Consider the following 22,082-nt stretch of genomic DNA (forward strand, 5'->3'; position numbering starts at 1 on the left):
ACAGCATAAAAAAATTTAATTACTTGAAATAAACGTTAATTTAATTTAGTTTTCAAACATTAACGTCATTTAATTTAACTTGGATGTAATACTGTCTGGAATAAATATTCATATAACCTAAAAAGACAACTTAAAAACACAAGACTACTAAAATGAAAATGAAAAACTGGAAAATGGGAAACCTAAAAATAAAAATATTAATAAAAACTATAATACCTTCTCAATTATACTAAAATAATACTGATCTAGAGCTTAAAATTACAAATTTCTGACATTTTGTTAAACTTAATAGTTAAATAAAGATTAAGCTGTGATTATTATAGCACTTTATTTTAAGGTGACGTAGTTACAACTTACTACAGAAATAACAGTAAATTACTGTATGCATAATTACGAACAACACCCAGAGCCAAACCCTAATATTAATCAGTACTTAACTAAGTACAACATAACTTAAAAAACACACTGTACATTTGTAATTAATTAAAATAATTACTATATTCTTTGTGGCCATCACAAATCACTATGTATACATACAAATGTATACACACGCATCATTACAAACAGCGCTTGAGATGTAAAATAGCAGATACCTGTTGATCTGAATCTAGCAGTGTGTCCATCTTCACAGTGGAACGTGTTCAGAGTGTGTGTGTGTGCTTTACTATGAGCCCAGAGACCACAATAACGAGCTCACGGCCAGCAGCCAATCACAGCGCGCCAAACACACTCACCTAGGCAATGGACTCACCCATCTCTCCAGCCACAGGGGGAGATTATCATCACGGTGAAAAAACACAGATATCACGACTGAAACATGAGTTTGGACGGCAGTCTCACATGCAGCACATCTCTAGAATTAAAGCGTGCAAAAAATATATATCAAAATAATCAAACCTAGTTGTATGTGAATGTGTGTGTAGTGTTGTTTTCCTCCTGGTAAACGTCTGCTGAGTGTAATTGGATTCAGGGATCAGGCGGCATCGGCTCAGAACTGGACAGAACTCTGATGTTGTCGTGTTTTTTAATTTTATAAAATGGCTTTTGCATTACTTAGCAGTTTGGCCCAACTTAAAAAGTCTGACAAACACTACAAGTTTTAAATATACCCTGAAACAAAGAAGAGTACGATAACAACAATAAATCTTTTTTTTTTTTATTGATATCATGTAATACTCTAATTTTCTGAGATTTGGAATTTGGGGGTTTTACAAGTTCTAAGCCATAATCATATAAAATTATAACTTTTGCACAATATTTTAGTTTTTTAGTTTCATCACCTGTAGTATGTCCGGATTACAATCATACTACACACATTCATCCTCTATAACGTACTTTTTTTAGTGGCTGTGAAGTAATTACTTATTCAAGCACCGAGAATGCACTTACAATGATTTTCAGAGATTTTAAACACCACTAGGTGGCGCTGTAGGGCCTTAGATGCTCTGATGGGGTGACAAAGGGAATGTAACACTGGCCAATAACTGGTGATTGTGTACAGTATACTATGCATGAATAAAATTGACCAAATATAGTTGCTCCCTAACAATAACAGTATTGAGTGGATCTCCGTCCTGTACAACTACACATTTTGGGAAGGAAGGATTGTGGGTGAGGATTTCTTTAGTCTCGTCGCCTCATCATACATATAAACTCCCTCAAGAAGAGCAACACTGAGCCAGAGGTCCCAGTCCTGCACATGAAGCCCAGCAGAGCCGTGTGGACACACAATGGCCGGCCCCCGGGCCTCTTTTGTGGGACGGCGTGCACCAGCACACAATGATGACGCCACTTTTGTTCCACACTGTCAAATAATGGTGTCACCTACTCAGAAATGTCATGCTGATTTCTGCCGTAACGCCTGGAATAAAACCAGGCGGGAGACGGAGAGCTCACACGACTGCTTCTGCTTGTTTCATTGCGCTTTAGTTTCAACAAAACACCACATACAAAATACAACAAACGATGCATGACAAAGAGAAATCAGCAGGATGCAGTTGTCAGGATGCTCTTGTGGTTGCCAGGGCGTTGCTATGCATTTGCTATTATGCTCTGGTGGTTGCCTAGGTGTTGCTAGACATTTTCTATGATGCTCTGTGTGGTTGCCACTATTGCCAGGGTGTTACCATATAGTTGCTAGGATGCTCTGGGTGGTTGCTAGGGTGTTGCAATGCATTTTCTAGGATGCTAGACTGTTGCAAAGCAGTTGTCAGGATTCTATTGGTGGTTTTCAGGGTGTTGCTATGCAGTTGCTAGGAATGATCTGTGCGATTGACAATATGTTGCAATGCATTTGGTAAGGTGGTCTGTGTGGTTGTCAGGGTGTGCTGTGAATTTGCTAGGATGCTCTTGTTGTTGCCAGTGTGTTGCTATGCAGTTGTCAGGATGCTCTGGGTGGTTGCCAGGGTGTTGCAATGCAATGCATTTGCAAGGATGCTCTTGTGGTTGCCATGGTGTTGCTAAGTATTTGCTGGGATTCTCTGGTGGTTGCCAGTGTGTTGCAATGCAATGCATTAGCTAGGATGCACTTGTGGTTGCCAGGGTGTTGCTATGCATTTGCTAGGATGCTCTTTTGATTGCCAGGGTGTTGCTATGCATTTGCTTTTATGCTCTGGTGGTTGCCTAGTTGTTGCTATGCATTTTCTATGATGCTCTGTGTGGTTGCCACTAGCCAGGGCATTGCCATATAGTTGCTAGGATGCTCTGGATGGTTGCTAGGCTGTTGCCATGCATTTTCTAGGATTCTAGAATGTTGCTAAGCAGTTGTCAGGATTCTCTTGGTGGTTTTCAGGGTGTTGCTATGCAGTTGCTAGGAATGATCTGTGCGGTTGTCAGGTTTTTTGTGTGCATTTGCTAGGATGATCTTGTGGTTGCCAGGGTCTTGCTACGTATTGGCTAGGATGCTCTGGTGGTTGCCAGGGTGTTGCTATGTATTTGCTAGGATGCTCTGGTGGTTGCCAGGGTGTTGCTATGCATTTAGAGGATGGTCTGTGTGGTTGCCAAGGTGTTGTAATGCAGTTGGTAGGATGTTCTGGGTGGTTGCCTGGGTGTTTCTATACAGTTGTATGATATTATTAGTGGTTACCAGGGTGTTGCTATGCAGTTTCTAGGGTGTTCTGGGTTGATTCAACCAGCCTGTGCAAAAAGTCAGATTTGCTTTCATTTTTGGGATGAATTCTTGGATGAAAACTTGTTCACACCAGGTTAAGAAATACACTCAGGCCTAAATTTTGTCCTTGAAGAGGATACAAATGTAACTACCATATTAATCAAACTACTTGCTGACTAAAGCACTCCAGTCAGATAGGAATATCCTAAAAATATCTGTAAGGTTGTGTGATATTCACAGTGCGAGTTTAATTTCCAGACAGGCGTATAATCGCAGCCAATCCCTTCCACCAGACGCTGAGGCGAAACTCAACACCACGGCTCAGCAACAATAAACACACAGCACATATTGTGGTTTGGCAAAAGTATCACTCATAAACACGTCAGCATAACTACGAAATCTCAGGGGAACACCAGAATGCTTCAGTTCAGATCCAGATTTAATGTGTGAATCAAATGTGTGGAATTTACTAAAATACAGAATGAAATCGAAACGCACTACTTTTCTCATGTCGTTGGTCTTATTTTTGTTGAACATCTACTCAGTGCATTATTTTTAAGTAATTTTTTGACCTCGTAATCTTTAATCAAAATGCAACACTTACTTTTCACAATAAATTCCAAGTCTCACTCTGTGTTTTTTTCATTTCACTGTCACAATACGATAGAAGAGTCATTTGCATGTCCATATCATGCCGAATTTGAAGAACATAATTTAAAAACAAGGTTGAAAATATCCTGCTCATCTAGATCTTTATTTAGACAGGACATCTAAACGCAAGTGCTGCTAAACCGCACAGTGAGTTTGTGGCGTCTTCACTGAAACGGATTTAGCCCCTTACGCTGAGTTACCTAATAAGATTGAATCCAATATTTGGTGATTATATAGCATAAATAGAGATTATAAACCATTTTCTGTAGGCCAGTAATTCTTGAATATAACAAGTGTGGGGGGAAAATCCCAAAGAAGTACAAAAACTATCCCACGATTTTAGGGAAGTGTTAAACCCTGTGTGAGCGAAGTCAGTACGTTTTAGTGAAATTATCCTCTCCGGGTCAAAATGACTCAAACACATCATCAGGGTTACTTCTGTAATGTGACGGGTTTCCAGTTAAAATAGGATATTATTCACAAAGAAAACTTGAGGAAATGATTGCATGGTTTTGAAATCACTGTCAACTATGAGGTCAACTAATCAGCAAAGCAAATGAGCCATCAAACCGGGTCAGTGTTGGTGTCAGGTGGACTTTAACAGGGAATCCTACCGTTTTATTCCCAGAGAGAGCGTCTTATGTGAGCTTTTAACCAGACAAATGGCCTCCAGTCTGTAACCGCTGAGAAGAACTGAGTTAACACTGACTATCTGATCCCCGCTCCGGACTCGAGCCAGCGCCGCTCCACTTCCGGCCTCCACCTAAACAAACAAACACACACAACAAACATCAGCATCCAGCAGAAACATCTACATCTGCTTTCCACTTCAGTGCAAGAGTCAAAGCCTGATAACACAAGCAGGAATAAATGAAACCAGCGGCTCTTCCTGCTCATCTTTGACACGGTTATCTACGGTTATTTATGGAATATCTGTTTCCAGCTTCCATGTTGGGAAGGATGTGGTTTGTGTTTTTTCTGCTGATTGGAAATCTGCTGGAAGTTCTGCTTAGGAATGATACGAGCCAAGAAAAATGTAGTCAACAACATTTATAAGAAAAAAACAAAAAATCTGGGTTCCATTTTAATGGTTTCATTTAGTGTATTAAAAATTATAAACAATAATTTAAAACAAATCATAAATATTTTACCAAATAATTCACAGTGTAAATACTTGAATAATTAAAATATATGTTTTTATATATATATATATTTTCAATATTTTTTAATGTATAATGTTTAATTAAAGCATTAAAATGGAATCCATACTGAAAGTTTTGGAAAATAAATAAAACAGATTTCATATGGCCCTATTTTTGTCAAGACAAATGTAATATTAATAAATGTTTAAAGTGTATTAATACTCAGCTGATTTGACACGCATTACATTTTTAAATATATTATTATTTATAATTTGTATTAAATTTAATAAATCAAAATTAAGAAGTATAAAATAAATACATACACATCATAATTTGATTAAAATAAATAAATCATTCCTATATATTAAAATAATAATTTAACAATAATATTTGATGAAATACAACAAAAATTGGGCAAATAAATATTACATCTAGCAGAAAAATGTAATGAGATATTTACACATCCAAATGATAATATTAATTCAGACTAAAATAAATAAAATAAAAATGAGTAAAGGCATATCAACTTATATAAATACTTAGATTAAAAGAAATAATAATATATTAAATTAAATTATATTACTATTTTTAATAAATTAAAAGTATATAATTAAATAAAATAATAAAACCAAGCACAATATACATAAATAATACTTCTAACAGTACAGTACTATAGTGCGTAAGAAAAAAAACCTTAATGTAGGCCTAACCAAATAGAAACTAAGAATATTTTACACATATCTCTCATGTTCACAGTATTTGTTGAAGACAGGACATGAACAACATCGACCCTACAGGACCATGTTGAAGACAGGACATGCACAAAGGCCGCATCACTCAACACAAAAACCCTGAGAGTCTGTGTAACGTCCATCACAGCCATCAGGAACCCGAGCGCCACACTGAAATATTCAGGAGCTGGAAACTTTAGATACAGCTCCTTTCACATCCCGTAAAGTCCAAAGCAGCTGATTTCAGATCAGTTTGTGATCTTGATTTGCACACTTTCAGATGGTGCTCACACACGTGACCTCGGTGGTTTGGATGTTGGATGACGTGGTCGCAGTGAAAGCGGCTCAGGATTCACAAACACTGCAACACTCGACTCGATAACTCCAGATTATCTTTAGAATTCACATTAATTAGCAAATTACACAAGAATATGGTTACAGGAAATTACAGAAAAAAATGTCAGGAATTTTAATAAGATCTTTTGTTTGTTTGTTGCAGTTTAATCCACAGGGGCCAAACCTCCAAAAACAGACGAATGAAATAAACAAATGCTGTAATGGCACAAAATGATTGAAAAGGTTTAAATTGTGATTTTAATTTAAAATGCTTTTTTTTTAAAGAGTTTAAGGTTTGCCTTAACTTGGCAAAATAAATAAATAATAAAAATCAGTGATTATGTATCAATATGAGCATTAAAAAAATTATAACTATTATTGATGTTATTTATTACGTAATTATAATTCAGAATAATTCATATAATTAATAATACATATTATTGTTATTAAATGAAAATAAAATATTTAATAAAAATAATATACATTTTATTTTACAGTATATTTATAATTTTTACAATACTAATAATTAGTCTTAATTTCTTCATTGTCAAACATTAAAAACCATCAACCAGCCATTTTAGTGGAAATCCACAGGAAATGGATGTGTGAGTGTTAAATGAAGTGTGTCAACACTTCTAATGCAATGATGTTGTGCAATAAAGTGTGACTATAGTGTTCATATACCTTTCAGTGACCCTGTATAATTTACATTTCAGTTTTATTAACAAAACAACAAAAATATCATGTGTTTGCTAAAGTCGGCATTAAATTTTGTTACAGATCTTACCGTCGGCAATTCATTCTTGCATATGTTTTAACAAAATGTTTTGAGCTCATGATATTTAATCAAAATAACTGAACCTTGTTGATTCCCATGTTTTTTTTTTTTTTTTTTTTTTGATTCCCATGTTGATGACATATGCAGGATTCTCCAATCGTTTAGTGCGCTTAAGCCCCGCCCCCTGCATACAACTGAGTGCCACGCCCACATCTCAACATACAATCAAACACGTGTATATGGTTTTGGTGGTGTATCAGTATTTTGGTGTATTTGGTGGACTGGACAGTAACATAAAGAACATTGACATAAAAATATTGAGATTTCCACAGCTTTGCAGCAAATTTTCAATTATATCTGTTTTCTCACATGTATTTTTTTATATATATATATGAAAATCATTAAAAAATTAAAATTATTTCAAAATAAATTAGTAGACAGCAAAAAAGAAATACAATATATGAATATATTAAAATAAATTCAAAGTATATTAATGTTCATACATTATAATATTTTTGTTTACTAAACCTATATAATTAAATTCAATAATAAAACACAACAAAAATAGACATTATACATCAAAAAGTTTTTTATTGTAACCAAATAGAAACTAAATATTTTCCAAGTTTTATTTTACACATATCTTTCCCACAACGTTCATTTGGTCTAGATACATGAAAATATAGTCTTTCATATTTTAGGAATTGATTATCATATTCATGCAAAAAAGTACACTAGGGTGTGCGTATTTCCCCGAAATATCATCATAGGTTTGTGTGTGTGTGTGTGTGTGTTGATAATAATGCGATGGACTGAGGTACCTTGGTAATGATGAGCGGCTCGTGATACTCCAGTCCTCCTCTGAGAGTGAAGCCCCACGGCGAGCCTCCACTCAGCCGTAACTCCATCAGCTCAACATCTCCTCCATCCTCCTCCTCTTCCAGAACATCTCCTGCTGAATCTCCACAGTCTTCTCTGGCGTTCACAACTTCCATGACGCCTCCAGAACTCCTCAACTCGCCTGTGTGAGACAAACTCTCCTGACAGGAGCCGCTGCTCTCTCGCATTTCCTATAATAACATCGGCTTTAACAAGTGTTTTCAACGAGAATAATAACGGGATTAACAAAAACACTCGAGCTCAAGGCGAATCTATGAATCCACCGGCGTGTTTCAGACTTTGGCGTCATGAATGAGCTCAAACTGTTGAACATGATTATCAAACTCCATCAGGATCAGAAGAGCAGCGCCCCCTGTCGGCCTGAGGCGACAATGACGAACACATCCAAAAAAAAAAAATATATATATATATATATATATATATATATATATACACAATTATATTACAATATATATTTTGTTTTTTTTATATATATTATTATATAATATATATATTTTATTATATATATATATATATATATATATATTATATAATATAATTATATATAATAAAATATATATTATATAATAATATATATAAAAATATATATATATATATATTGTTCAAAAAATATATTTTGTATCAGAATAAATGCAAGTATAACGGTGCAATTCCATATACAATATTTAACATTTATTAAATATATATTTTATTCAGGCCTATTTATTTGGCCAAACCAAAAACATCAGATACAGGCGCATACATAGCCATAGCCTACAAATACATGTAAAGACGCAGATTAACATTTATTAAATATATTTTATTTCTTTATCCGACCAAACAGTAATGAATAAAATTAAATAAATTTTTGAATAAAGTTGGAGGTTTTATAAGTAGTAGAAGCAGTTTCGTCTGGTGTAGAAATTACCAAATCAGCCCCAAATGAATGCAGATCATGCAGTTCTTCTCAATGTATGTTCACAATCACATAAAGGAGCATTGAAACTCTATTGAGTGATGTCACAGAAGTCCACTGCTCATTTCCTAAGAATGAGGAACTGATTTCATGATTAACCACATTTTTAGGTGTTTCCCCATATCATTTATGATCATCATTCAGCTTTTATGATGAGGCTTGTCTATGGAGACGTTCACTTCCACATCTACCTACAAATCACAGCAACGTCTCTGTGTGTGTGTGTGTGTGTGTGTGTGTGTGTGTTTGAGTGTCTGTCTGTGCCTGTGTGTGTGAGTGTGTGTGAGAGAGAGAGCGAGAAAAGTAGTAGAGAAGGAAGTTTTATAAATTCAATGCTTTAAAACTTTTTATCCCTCTCAATGTGTCCACATAGCTATACTAGAAATTCATTTTTCATGATTTTCATGTTCATCAATATTTCAAAATAAAGGTCTGAACACGCCTTAGGAGTATGATAATATTCTTGTTGCAAATTAATAGATTACGGTTCTTCAGTCAATTATTTTGAAAATCCTTTATCAAATAGTTAACATCAAATATTGGTTTAGGTTTAGTATAGGATATTACTGTTTTAAATATGCAATAGCTACTTAAGGAGTTTAAAAACCAATTATCTGAGGATTTTTTTATTATTATTATTTATTTATGTAAAATTTCAGCAAAAGCAGCACATTATTTATTACATAAAATACGTTTGTGTCCTTAATTAACAAACCATCTCAGGCCAGTATCAAAGGAAGCAGTGCTGCCCCCTACTGACCAACTGCAGGACACACCAGCAGCGTTACACACACTGATATACACATATAAAGCCGGACATATGAAGAAATCATCTGAAACAAATATCAAATAACTAAATAAAAAAAAAATCGAGCATGCATAGTTTGTGATTTTGTTGAGCATCATATTTGATCCATCAGGCTTTTATGGCTCATATAGTGAGAATATGGAGGAATAAATTACTTTAATATCATTAAAGGCTCAAACTGAGCACAAATATTCAACGTTGGTGCAGATGCTGATATTTAGGGCCAAAAAACGTGTAAAAAATCAATGATTTGTAGGCTATAACAGTATAGCAGATACTGACATAACATGCATATATATCAGTCGTCGTTCTATCTGCCAATTAATAATTTGCCCTCAGTTAGATGATTTAAATGTTTATTTTTATGCATTTTTAAAACATAATGCAATGCAGTACAACGATGGTTGAGAGATGAACTAATAAACCTTCCTCAAAGCCTGGTGAGACTCACATTTGAACTACATTATGTTTCTAAAAGAAATATGCATCAAGCAAACCTGAGTTGCTTCAGTCCTGCAAGTATTAATCTTACATTTGTTTACAATTACACTAAAATGCCTTTTACTTGCTAAAAAAACATGATTGTGTGCAACAGGGTTTTGAGCAAAGTATTGATCATGTAGAGGCATTGGAAATATAATACATCTAGGGTTTAACTAATACTATATTCAAATTGATCAGTTTGATTGAACTCCTTATGATGGGTCATGTCTTGTTTTTGCATGCATCACTTTTCACTCTCATATATAGGCTATATAGCACTCGTATTTATGGTTTATATAAATGTACAGTTAGGCATAATGTATTGCTCCTCTCTGTGGAGTCCCTCCTCATCTGACGTCAGTCGCCATTTGTGACGGTTACCATGGCAACCACAAGCCTCCCCTAGAGATATATGTAGTGATGAATTCAGCTTTTTGCATTTGCACTGTACATTACATAGCTCTTACAATGCACCGCTGTCCAAAATGCATTCTGTAGAAATTATCTGTTTGTGTCTCATCTATAATCAGTAAGATTTTACACTCTTTTATTGGTATTTCATGGTATAACCACAGTGATATAATTTAAAAAAAAAACATTTATTTAGAATTTTCTTGACTTACTTAGAAAAAAAAAAATCAGGTCCACATTTGGATACGTGCCTGTGTTTGAAACAACAAAAGCAGGGTATCCTCTCCATATTAACACTTCTATTTATAGCCATGCTGCATCTTTTTTTAGAAGGCATGTTCCTGATGCTCTTCCCTTCGGCTCCGCAGATCCTCAGCCATCACGAACAGCTGCCCGAGACACTTATTTTCCTCATGCATGTACCCTATATGTCATTTATATGTCACTAATATGATTCTGATTTTAATGAGAACAATAAGTGAGCAGCTGTGACCCCATCTGGAAGCCTTTTAAAGAGGTTAAAGCCCTGAAAGACCCCATACCATCTCTGACAGAGAACAGATCGCTTTCAACTCATGCCATTGATTCTTCTCCCACTGTTCACTTTCATTGATGCCATTAAATATTCAACATTTCCAAATGCGAGTGCATTTATCATTAATTTTGAAATAGTTTAATTGACTTGCTTTCAGCATTTAACGCAATATACAATAGCCTACAGCCCAAAATTATATTTGTAAGTAAACTGTAATTGTACACAAATACATCTTTGTTTTTTGTGTGCATGTGCAAAAATTGTGATTATATTACGGTACATTATCTATCCATCCATCTATATATCCGTTGATCTATCTATCTTTTTTGTTTGCATGTGCAAAAATTCTTCATTGCACGTTATTATGACACATGCTATCAATCAATTTATCTATCCATCTACCTATCCATCTATATATCTGTCGTTCTATCTATTCATAAATAAATGAATCAATCTATCTATTCATAAATCTATCTATCTATCTATCTATCTATCTATCTATCTATCTATCTATCTATCTATCTATCTATAATATCTCAACATAGGCTACAGTTACAGTACACTGCACAAACGTCGCTAAATAATAACAATGGACTTTTAAATCAGACCAACGTGTAAATGTTTCCGACCGATCTAGAGTTTAAAAGTAACTTTTACTACGACAGAAACAATTTTACAAGTTTCCCTGCGAGAATCAAACACGTAGCGGATACGTTTCCTGTTTCTCCTACAGGCGCTTTGTTGAGGCAGCGGACGGACTGTACCATTCATCCGCAGGTGAACACAACAGCGCCAACAACTACAGTTCCAAGTGTGTTCACACGATAAACACGGAGTTTGGAGGTAATGTTGTAGTTTCATACCTATCTAGCTAATATAAATCATATTATGCCTTTAAATAGCGATTTTAAGCGTTTGTAGATAAGCGGTGTCAGTCGGGCCACCCCTCCGCCGATTCTGTTGCCATGTTCCCGGTTCCCTTATGGGTGTGGTGACGAGATTGCTTGTGAAAATTGACTCTCAGCTCGCGTGAGGGCTGCGTGGCCCTTTAAATGTGTTTAAAATTGACTTCCAATTAATCGAGCTGCTTTTAAATTTATCTGTGCGCTTATCAACATGCCAGGGATCTGAAAGGAGCTGAATTTGCCCAAACCAGCCTGATCAGGTGAGGGGGAAAAACAATCGTAGGCTGTGTTTCTGTTCTCTCGTCTATTTCCTGCTTGTAAAATGCTCGTAAAAGGTCCAGCAGGGTCATTTAAACGCATTGCTTAACTTGTTTTGACTGTTTTAGGGGTGAATGATGGGTTGAATCTTGACTTCGTATAGCTAATTAGTTAAATTATAATCTGCTGGTTGTTCTGTTAAAAGAAGAAGCAACAGGAGGCCTGATACACACAAGAGTTGAGTCTGAACTCCAACCGTTATAATCTGTTAAGTGTTCCCTGGCAGGAGTTAATCATTTTAATGGACAGTGTGGTGTAGTGGTTAAATATCTGTGGTGATGAGTGAAAGATTGCAGGTTCAACCCTCAGCTGGGATGACAGTAGCTATTATTGTGTCCTTGATTAACACACTTCAGGTTACTACAGTAAACATGAACTGCCCGTTGTTTTCAATTTTCGTTATATGAATGAACTCCACAAGTCATTTTTCATAATGGTTATATCTTCCAGCTTGGTTAAATTGAACAAAATGTTCCCTTTTTGTATTAAAAATTGAATCTGAAGAAGACGGCAATCTCTGATATTCTTCGAGCAGAAGCTGATAGTTTTACTTTCACTTTACCTTTGTTGAAATCCGTTTTGATTCACCTCAAGTTATTTTTTGTCAAATCCAGAGACTTCAAACTCTGCCAGCATGAATAATTTTAATATTTACTGTACTGGCTTAATTTGCCTTTTTAACTTATGGGATAGTCATGTGTGTTCGTTACTATTGTGGGTTATTGTGTAATTTTATTATTTAAGGATTTAGAAATGACCTAGCAGACATTATTTTCGAAAAAAAAAAATCGTTTCAGATTTCAGTATTTATTAGGTACATGAAGATGTTCACCTGTTTAAAAAAAACATATATATATATATATATATATATATATAAATATATATATATATATATTATCCCCTCCCCTTTTTCTGTTATTTGCTTCCTGGAATTGATTTCCAGTTGCAGTTTTTTCTCTTTATGGGGTTATTAAATAAAAGCACACACCTTGTCATATTTGTATTGCTGTAAAAGATGTAGGTCCTCTGTCATAGTGTCAGATATGGGGCTCAGCAGTGTGTTTGGTCATCATTAATAGAGCGAAAAACCAGCATGGCATATCTGTGCCCACGGAGAGCATGCCAAGCTGATCTGACGCATCCCGGCACCTTCCCGAGTCCTGACGGGCATCGCCTGGAGTCAGTGTTATGGCGCACACTTGAATGAAACTTGCATTTGAATTGACAGACAATCAGCACTGTATAGTTTGGTTTGCATCATCATCATTAGGGCTGGGTATCGTAACAAAAATGGACCGATACCGAATACCGATACCTTTTTCGATACCAATTTTATAACCAGATTTAACAATTACATTTTTATTTTATTTTTCAGTTTGTTGACTTTTTCACTCATATTTTGAGTATGAAAAAAAGCACCAATGTTAAAGTTTTCTGTTTCCTAATCATTTAACAACATGTTTTCTTTACTTCAATGAGCTCATTGTTTCTGTCTTATCTTAACGCATTGTTTAACAATGAAACTGAATGAAAATTAATTGAAATTCATTACACTGTCACCTCTAAATTGTAATTTAGAAACATGCATTTTCTGTAAAGCTGCTTTGAACAAACGATATGTATTGTGAAAAATGCTATACAAGGTTAGGTTGTGCCAGATGATGGTTTGAGAGATGCTGGACTAGTAACCAAACCATTACTGTGCTGTTTGAGTTTGTAGATCTAACTGAACGCATTCGTAAGGTGAGGGAGACATTGAGACACGGTCGCCCGATTTGACGGAAAGGTCAGTGAACATACGGGTGGCATTTGGCAGCAGTTGGTGGGGTTTTGAAGACCCTCTGAGCTCACCGTCATTCCCCACAGCTCTCAGATCATTTTGTGCGTTTAATTAAAGTTGCTGAAATGGATTTGCTCAAAGGATGCTGGTCCTTTGACCGTTAGTAATTGCATTTTAAGGGATTTCATGACCACTAGTGCAATGTTTGATTGACAGATGAGCACATGCAGTGTGTGAATGATGTCATTATACTGTATAATTGTAAGATGTGCTTATTTCTCGCAGGTCCAGCAAGTTGTTGTCTAGGGTGTAGGTCAAACAGGAACAATGAGTGAGTTGGAACAGTTGCGTCAGGAAGCGGAACAGCTTCGCAACCAGATCCGGGTAAGAGGAATCGTTCATCAGTGCTTGCGTTCGGACTGATGCAACAAAAGGAAACGACTCGCATGTAAACAATATATTTCCTTTGCTGAGTGTTTTGATTGGGAAGTTTTGTGTCATGAATTATTGTTGTTTTTCAGGATGCTAGAAAAGCCTGCAGTGACTCCACACTTTCGCAGGTACGAAACAAATCGTTGATTTATTCATAGATATCAACCGGGTCTTCTACATATTGCTGTGGCGATGCACACTATCTGTCAAAGGCTTAGAATAATTAATAATACAATTTAGAAAAAAGTTTAAATTAAGATTTCTTTAATGCATTTGAAAGAAGCCTCTTATGCTGCATTTATTTGATCAAAAACAGTGAAATATTATTAAGATTTAAAATAAGTGTTTTGTATGTGATTGTATATTAACCTTCAAATGGTCTTCGGTTCCTGTTTACACTTCTGGGCTTTGGGGTCTATTCGACCCCAACAATTAATTGAGTAATTGTACAAAAACATACATTTTTAATCATACAAATAATAAATAATTTTTTTAGTTTACTTCTCATCTATTCATTAATGCTGTGTTTCTGGAGATATAAAGTACTTTTGTATCCATATACCACACAATTCCTCAACTACACCATTAGCTTGCATATTAAATATTATTTTTTATGATGCATTGCATTTATGCTCTGGTACTAGGCCTTCATTTCGGTGTAAAAATTTTCAGATTTATGCCGCATTTTTCTTTTCTTTTTTTGACATTTCCCATTCATTTCAATGTGGGGTCATTGACCCCGAAGACCAGAAGTGTGAAAATTTTTTATCTCACAATTGCGAGATATGAAGTCAAAATTGTGAGAAAGTTGCTATTGCGAGATATAAAGTCGCAATTCTGAGAAATAGTCGCAATTGCGAGAAAAAAAGACGGAATTGAGACTCACAATTCTGACTTTATATCACATAATTGCGAGTTTATATCTCGAAATACTGACATCTTTTCTCAGAATTGTGAGATATGAACTCGCAATTGTGAATTATCAGGCCAATTCTACGGGAAAAAAAAGATGAACTTTTTCCCTCCTCCGAATAGTTTACATCTCACGATTCTGACCTTACAACATACAATTGTGACTTTATATCAATCAATTCTGAGTTTATCCCGTAATTCTGACTTTATATCATGCAATTCTGAGAAATAAAGTCAGAATTACGAGATAAAAAGTCGCAATTACATTTTTTTATTTTTCATTCTGTGGCGGAAACAAGCTTCAATAGAAAATCAAGATAAAGAAAAAAAAAATCATAATTGTGCACATACTACTATGTTTTCTATGTTATAGTTATATATAGTAGTTATATGTAATACCATTTGAGTCCCTAATTACAAGAACAAAAAAGCGACGATTTGAATAAACTAAACCGTAGAATGAACAGATGCACCATTGCTTCATGGGAGCTGATTATGTTGTGTGATCTTTAATCTCTCGCTGTTTTGGGCTCATGTGGCAGATGACAGCGAGCCTGGACTCAGTGGGGCGGATCCAGATGAGAACGAGACGCACACTCAGAGGTCATCTCGCCAAAATCTACGCCATGCACTGGGGCAGCGACTCCAGGTGTGTGTTTGATTGACAGACACGTTCCCAGAGGGTCCTCCTGAACCATCGCGATTGGTTTTATAAACAGAAAATGCTGCTTTAAACACTCTCGGCCTCCTTTCAACTGTGTGATTAATATTAAATGAAGAAACGCTTGGGACCCTGGTGTTCGTTTTCCATGGAGCTTTCCCACCATGTTACTCAAATCCCATCTGTGTCCCATATTAATTACAATTCATTATGGATACGCTGCAGTGTGGATGAATATAATTTCTTTGGCTTTTTTTAGGTTACTTGTCAGTGCCTCCCAAGACGGCAAACTGATCATATGGGATGGTTATACGACAAACAAGGTAATGAGATATTATTAAAACCATGTACGCTGAAAAAAGCATCACCAAATCTACCTAAATACATTGATTTATGCCAACAAAACTACTTTTTATAGGTTAAACTGCTTTTTAAGTTAACAATAGCTATGTTTCCATCCACCCATTTCTTTCGCATTTTGGGATATCGCATAAAACTGCTGGAGGGAAACGCCAAGATGCACATACATTTAAAAAAATGTGCATAACTATCCAATAAGACTTAACTTTTTTTTTCTAATAAGAAAACATGCACATAAACTACAATGGAAACAAATTTACCGGATAAATTCATCGATGCACAGCAAAAAAAAAGAAAAAGAAAAATCATATGACTTGTGCGTTTGTATGGCTTTTTATTAAAGTGTAAAATAGGAATAATTGCCTTCTAGGACTGTCTTATACGACTAACACACATGCATTTATTAAAGCTTTATCCAATAAGACTTTAAAAATTTTTTCTCTGCTATTTTAAAAATGTTTTAATTTATTAGTAGCTCTAATATTTACTGAGATTTTTAAGTTAATATTTTAACAGCATGTTTGCGGTTCTGTGATGCCAGTTAATGTTAACATGACATACTTTGTGTTTTATTTTGATATGTTTTTATTTTAATATTTACATTTATATATATGTATAATTAAGTTGTTTTTATTTGTTTGTTTTGAAATTAGTCTATTTTGCTGCATTTATTTGATCCACTGAAAATTCATTTTCCATCACAGGAATGAATTACATTTTAAAATATATTAAAATAGCAAACCTGTTGTGTTTTATATGCAAAATGTTTGTTTTTTTCTTATAGTTTAAGTTTTTGCATTTCATCTGCGCGCTCAGACATAATTAATTATACAAGAAAATTATTATATACAGTGGTTTCCCCTACTGTTAAAAATCTTTTTACATCAGGAAGTTTTGATTTTGTTATCTTTGACTTAATGGATTGAAACGCTGCTTTATTCGCAGATGTTTTATGCAATATTCTTATTTTGCGCACAAATTAAATTTGCTAACTTTTGATGGAAACATGGCTAATTGCAGTTTTTTTTACAGTCCTGCTGGATATTGTTGTCTGTTTTTGCTTCTTTTATTACTGAAGGATGTTGTATGTGTTTAACTCAGATGCACGCCATTCCCCTGCGCTCTTCCTGGGTCATGACCTGTTCGTACGCCCCGTCAGGGAATTACGTGGCCTGTGGAGGCCTGGACAACATCTGCTCCACCTACAGCCTTAAGACCCGCGAGGGCAACGTCCGGGTCAACCGAGAACTGGCCGGACACACAGGTGGAGTCTCCTTTATTTATCTCCTCAGTAATACTTCTTCTAAAACGGGGATTAACACGCTTTTTTTTGTCAGCCGAACCCCTTTGACCTAAAATATTTACTAGGGCTGTCAACTTTTACAGGTGAAACTCAAAAAAAAAAATGCATATCGTGATTCGTGCATCAGTTCATGTATTTCAATTATTCAAATTAAAAGGTCAAACTAATATATTTAGTGTATAACTATATACATATGCATGATTATACTTTTTTGAGTATTATATGCAAAATTGACTTTTTTGTTTTAATTAACACATTAATAATTATTAGCTTGTCTATTCCACAAACATGTTTGGAAAACAAACACTGCTCTAATTCAACTCTTCAACTCTCTGTATGCCATTTTATACAATGCATAATTAATCAATGCAATGCATAATTCATTCTTTCTTTTTTTTTTATGAACAACCCTGTAGGTTATCTGTCTTGCTGTCGTTTTCTTGATGACAATCAGATCATCACCAGCTCTGGCGACACCACATGGTGAGTTCATGTCACACACAATAATGCAATAAGTGCCATCTAGGGCTGCACGATTCTTGCTAAAATGTGAATCACGATTTTTCTCCATGGGAATTGAGATCTCGATTCTCTTACACGATTCTCTTTTTTTTCCATCCAAAATGTATTGCACTCGAGTAAAAAAAAAAAAAAAAAAAAAAACACAAGACAGTCTAATAAAGTGCAGTAACAAAAAAAAAATCTAAATTGTTTAAGCTGGTTCTTTGGGGCTAGCCTATGTAGCTGTCTGTGTATTACTGTCATGAACTAAAAGTAAGTGTAGGCTATATTTAATATAAACAGAAAAAAAGTTTTGCTCCATGATGCTTTGAATTAAGTGTTTAGTTTTAATTAAAACTAAATTTTCAACTTTACTTCTGTCTTTTTTTTGCAGTGCATTGTGGGACATTGAGACGGGCCAACAAACCACCAGTTTCACAGGACACACGGGCGATGTCATGAGTCTGTCGGTCAGTCCCGACTCAAAGACATTCGTGTCCGGGGCCTGCGATGCCTCCGCTAAGCTGTGGGACATCAGAGATGGGATGTGCAGGCAGTCTTTCACTGGCCACGTCTCCGATATTAATGCCGTCTGCGTAAGTGTTCTACCTTTAAAATCATGCTCGCTGTTTCGTTCAATTATTAAAATCTAAACTATTAGTCAAAAAGTTTGGAATTAAAAAAAAAAAAGTTTGGTTCTACTTCTGGGTGGTTATATTATGTTCTAGAAGCTTCTCTTTTTGTTTACTCCTGCAGTTCTTTCCGAACGGAAATGCCTTCACAACAGGTTCAGACGACGCCACCTGCAGGCTGTTCGACCTGCGCGCGGATCAGGAGCTGATGATGTATTCTCACGACAACATCATCTGCGGCATCACCTCCGTGGCCTTCTCCAAGAGTGGACGCCTCCTGCTGGCCGGCTACGACGACTTCAACTGCAACGTTTGGGACACTTTAAAAGGCGAACGTGCAGGTGAGCGCAAACACCCTTCAGAGATTTTATATACATTTCATCTTATCTTAGACTAATTTTAAGGCTGTAACGGTTCTCGGTAAAATGTGTGGATATATTGCCTAATTGCAAGCTTGTTTCAGAAATGGTGTGAACAATTTTTTTTCCATCATTATTGAACATCATTATAGGAGTATTAGGTTGAATGAGTTAGAATTAAATGTTTTATTAATTTTTACTTAAGTATGGTTGTCATTGTGTTACTTCTACTTTTACTAATGTAAATATTTATCTGGATATTTGTACTTTTACTTAAGTACTGAGATTCAGTACTTCCTCCACCACTGAATAATCGGCATCCCTCTTTCAGGTGTCCTGGCCGGTCACGACAACAGGGTGAGCTGTTTAGGAGTGAATGACGATGGGATGGCTGTGGCCACGGGATCATGGGACAGTTTCCTTCGGATCTGGAACTGAGAGCGTATTAAAAAAATCTCCAGGTCCAGTTTCCTTCCGTCCCATTTCTACGTCTTTCCACAGCAAGTCCTCTGTATTCCAGTTATTACACATGATTTTCAGTATCTAGTTCAATCCCGTGGAAAAGCCAATCGTCACCGCCGGCCACAGGAATCATAATACGAGATTATTAAAGTGTCATTGTGTAATATGTAAATATACATGTATATGAATATAGATATGGTATATATGTACAGCATTATGTGTATGTATATACCATATAGTATATACATACATAGTGTTCATGTATATATTTTTCTAGTTGATCATTGGCCCATGACATTTTTATTAATCTTTCTCTCTTTTTTTTGTATTTTACTTTAATTTGTGTACATAGAAAACAACGCTAAACTAGACGGAACGTTGCGTATTGCAGTCTGTATTACAAAAAGTTTGTGAATTTATGGAGGTTTTCATACATTGGACAACAAAAGCGTAAAAGCAGCTTATTTTTTTTCTTTACACGCCACTAAATCAATCATTTATTGGTGTTTGGAACGAAGGCACTGAATTTTCTCAGCCTTGAGATTGAATGTTAGATTCGAAGCATCGTGACGCCTTGTTTTTAGGAGTCTTGCTTTTGATTGATAATGAAATTTATAATGTCGCTGCCCTTGAACTTTAGCCTCAATGCTAGTGATCACAACAGAACTAATCCTAGTATATCAATTCATTTTTTGGTGCTTACAAAGGAAATCTGTGCTTTCGAATTAATTCATAACACTTGCTTTTTTCGGATTAGAAATGGCCACAAAACCTTCTCTTAAATGTTTTAACGTTGCAGTGTTACAAAGATGGAGCATACTGAAAGTATATATAATATTTTTGTTGTGCATCATAGTTGATTAGGAGTCATTTGAATGCTGAGACTGTGTTTCTCAGTTTTAGCATGTAAATGTGTGCAAACAGGTGGAGATGAAGAACACTACCTGGTCAGGATGATTTCACTGCTCACTCAGTCACTATATTTGGCTTATTTTTTTCTGTGGATAAAAAAAAAAAATGTAGATCAGAGCAATGAAGCTTCGCCATATTTATAAGTGCCATCGGTTCTGACAGTATGTCTCTGTGTGTGTTGAGGCTGTTTGAGATGTGTCAGTAACCAGCTTGATATCTTTTACCTTAACAAGCCTGATTAAAAATGATATTTGTGCCATTGTTAACACCTCATATAACTGTGAATAGAATTTAAAATCTTTCTCTTCGCCTTTTTTATATAAAAGGGAATTGGAAAGTGGCTTGAAATTATGTTGAGGTATTAAAGTGTATTTTGTCCTTTTACAGTATGAAAATCCTTTTTAGCATAAAACCATTACACACTTTAAAATTAATTTAGGGTTTAAAAAGTTTTTTTTTGTTGATATTTTTTGATGTCTTTAATAGCAATGTCTCATTTAGAAATCACTTTGAATTCTACTATTAAACGGGAAATTTGTCTGCTGGTATTATTTGTATTGGTTAGAATTTAATTCAGATTTCTATTGTTGGTAATGTAGAGGTTGAAAGATTGCCAATCCACGGTTGTTTTATGATGGTCATGTTGAAGATTTGACTGGTTAGTTCCCGGATCAGCAGAAATGGACAGTTTTAACATCTAACCGTCTTTATCCTTGGCTAATGGAGTCTTTTGGGCTTTAATGAAAAACATTGACTTTTTCAAACGAGTTTGGATTTTATTTCACATTATTTCCAAAACATGCCAAACCACTCAAACTCTGCAACAAAAGGGTATTTTGCATGTTAGAACCCCAATGCTTTAAGTATTCATAATATACTTTTGGCTCATTTGTATGCTACATTACCTTTTTCTTTGAGCCAATAAAGCCAGGACTGTGGTGCCTGGTATAGACTCACAGTGCCATGTTTTCAAAAAATCAATTTTAATAACATTTTTTTTCCTCAATTTTTTTGGTATTTGTAAAGTAACATGGTGATAAAGCTGCCATACACTGATATTGTAACCAATAAAAAGACTTTTAACCATATAAGATGTTTCTGTTTGATTGTCTCAATCTGCACATTTAAATGTGGATTGATAGGCCTAAAGATATGAACTCATTCAACTGAATGATCAAAACATTTTCAAAGTTTTCTCCAAAACGTAATTAAAAATATTCGTGAACGACAGAGAAACTGTTTTGACTTGCAAGTTTCCAACAAATTAAAATTATTATGTTAAAATAATATGTCATAAACCACGATTTATCGTGGAAAAATCACCTCAGAAATTCACTAAGTGTTCCGGGGCACGCGCTAATCCGAAAAAGCGCGCGATTTTCCAAGCCAAAGTCGATTTGACACAAGATAGCTATATATATATATAGCTATATATATATATATATATATATATATATATATATATATATATATATATATATATATATATATATATATATATAGGGTGAAAACTGCTTGGAAAGATCAGCTTTACAGCAAAATATAGATGGACAGACAAGGATGAAGAAAAACAGAATAAAGAGGAAGAAAACTAAAGATATAAATATATTTTGTTAGTTTGTGAGAGCTATTTTTGTTCAATCAACGTTAATAGAAACCGTAGTAAAACACACGCACATTACAGCAAACCTAACACGTCTCCGTCA

The 22,082-nt window shown here is 35.1% G+C and overlaps 2 protein-coding genes across 4 annotated transcripts in view; one reads left to right on the forward strand and one right to left on the reverse strand.

Moving 5' to 3' along the window:
• Positions 1-7,971, reverse strand: part of shroom2b (shroom family member 2b) — a 30,216-nt gene extending 22,245 nt beyond the window's left edge. For 2 of the 3 annotated variants that reach the window (XM_039674122.2, XM_039674121.2), the window contains exons 1-2: positions 7,569-7,971; positions 4,375-4,523 (exon numbers count right to left, since the gene is read on the reverse strand). In XM_039674122.2, the coding sequence (XP_039530056.2) occupies positions 4,375-4,523; positions 7,569-7,814 (395 nt within the window). In that variant the 5' untranslated portion in view covers positions 7,815-7,971. Of the gene's footprint in view, positions 1-593; positions 694-4,374; positions 4,524-7,568 lie in introns of those variants that run through there. The other variant, XM_089125028.1, reaches the window with a different exon arrangement.
• Positions 7,972-11,828: 3,857 nt separating this feature from the next.
• On the forward strand, positions 11,829-19,576 carry gnb4b (guanine nucleotide binding protein (G protein), beta polypeptide 4b). Its single transcript, XM_039673646.2, has 10 exons — positions 11,829-12,004; positions 14,128-14,226; positions 14,364-14,402; positions 15,729-15,835; positions 16,107-16,170; positions 17,309-17,471; positions 17,927-17,993; positions 18,406-18,607; positions 18,768-18,984; positions 19,334-19,576. The coding sequence occupies exons 2-10, from the start codon at positions 14,170-14,172 to the stop codon at positions 19,438-19,440; spliced, it is 1,023 nt and encodes a 340-aa protein (XP_039529580.1). The 5' UTR covers positions 11,829-12,004; positions 14,128-14,169; the 3' UTR covers positions 19,441-19,576.
• The last annotated feature ends 2,506 nt before the right edge of the window (positions 19,577-22,082 follow it).

Source organism: Pimephales promelas, chromosome 21 (genome assembly GCF_988280905.1).
Source record: "Pimephales promelas chromosome 21, fPimPro1.hap1.1, whole genome shotgun sequence".
In the NCBI taxonomy this organism is placed as follows: domain Eukaryota; kingdom Metazoa; phylum Chordata; class Actinopteri; order Cypriniformes; family Leuciscidae; genus Pimephales; species Pimephales promelas.

Bases quoted from the DNA above. Each gene is read 5' to 3' on its own strand.
- gnb4b (XM_039673646.2), top strand. From the start codon at position 14,170: ATGAGTGAGTTGGAACAGTTGCGTCAGGAAGCGGAACAGCTTCGCAAC. The intron at 14,403-15,728 runs GTACGAAACAAA...CTCATGTGGCAG, and splicing joins GTGACTCCACACTTTCGCAG to ATGACAGCGAGCCTGGACTC. The intron at 16,171-17,308 runs GTAATGAGATAT...TGTTTAACTCAG, and splicing joins ATGGTTATACGACAAACAAG to ATGCACGCCATTCCCCTGCG.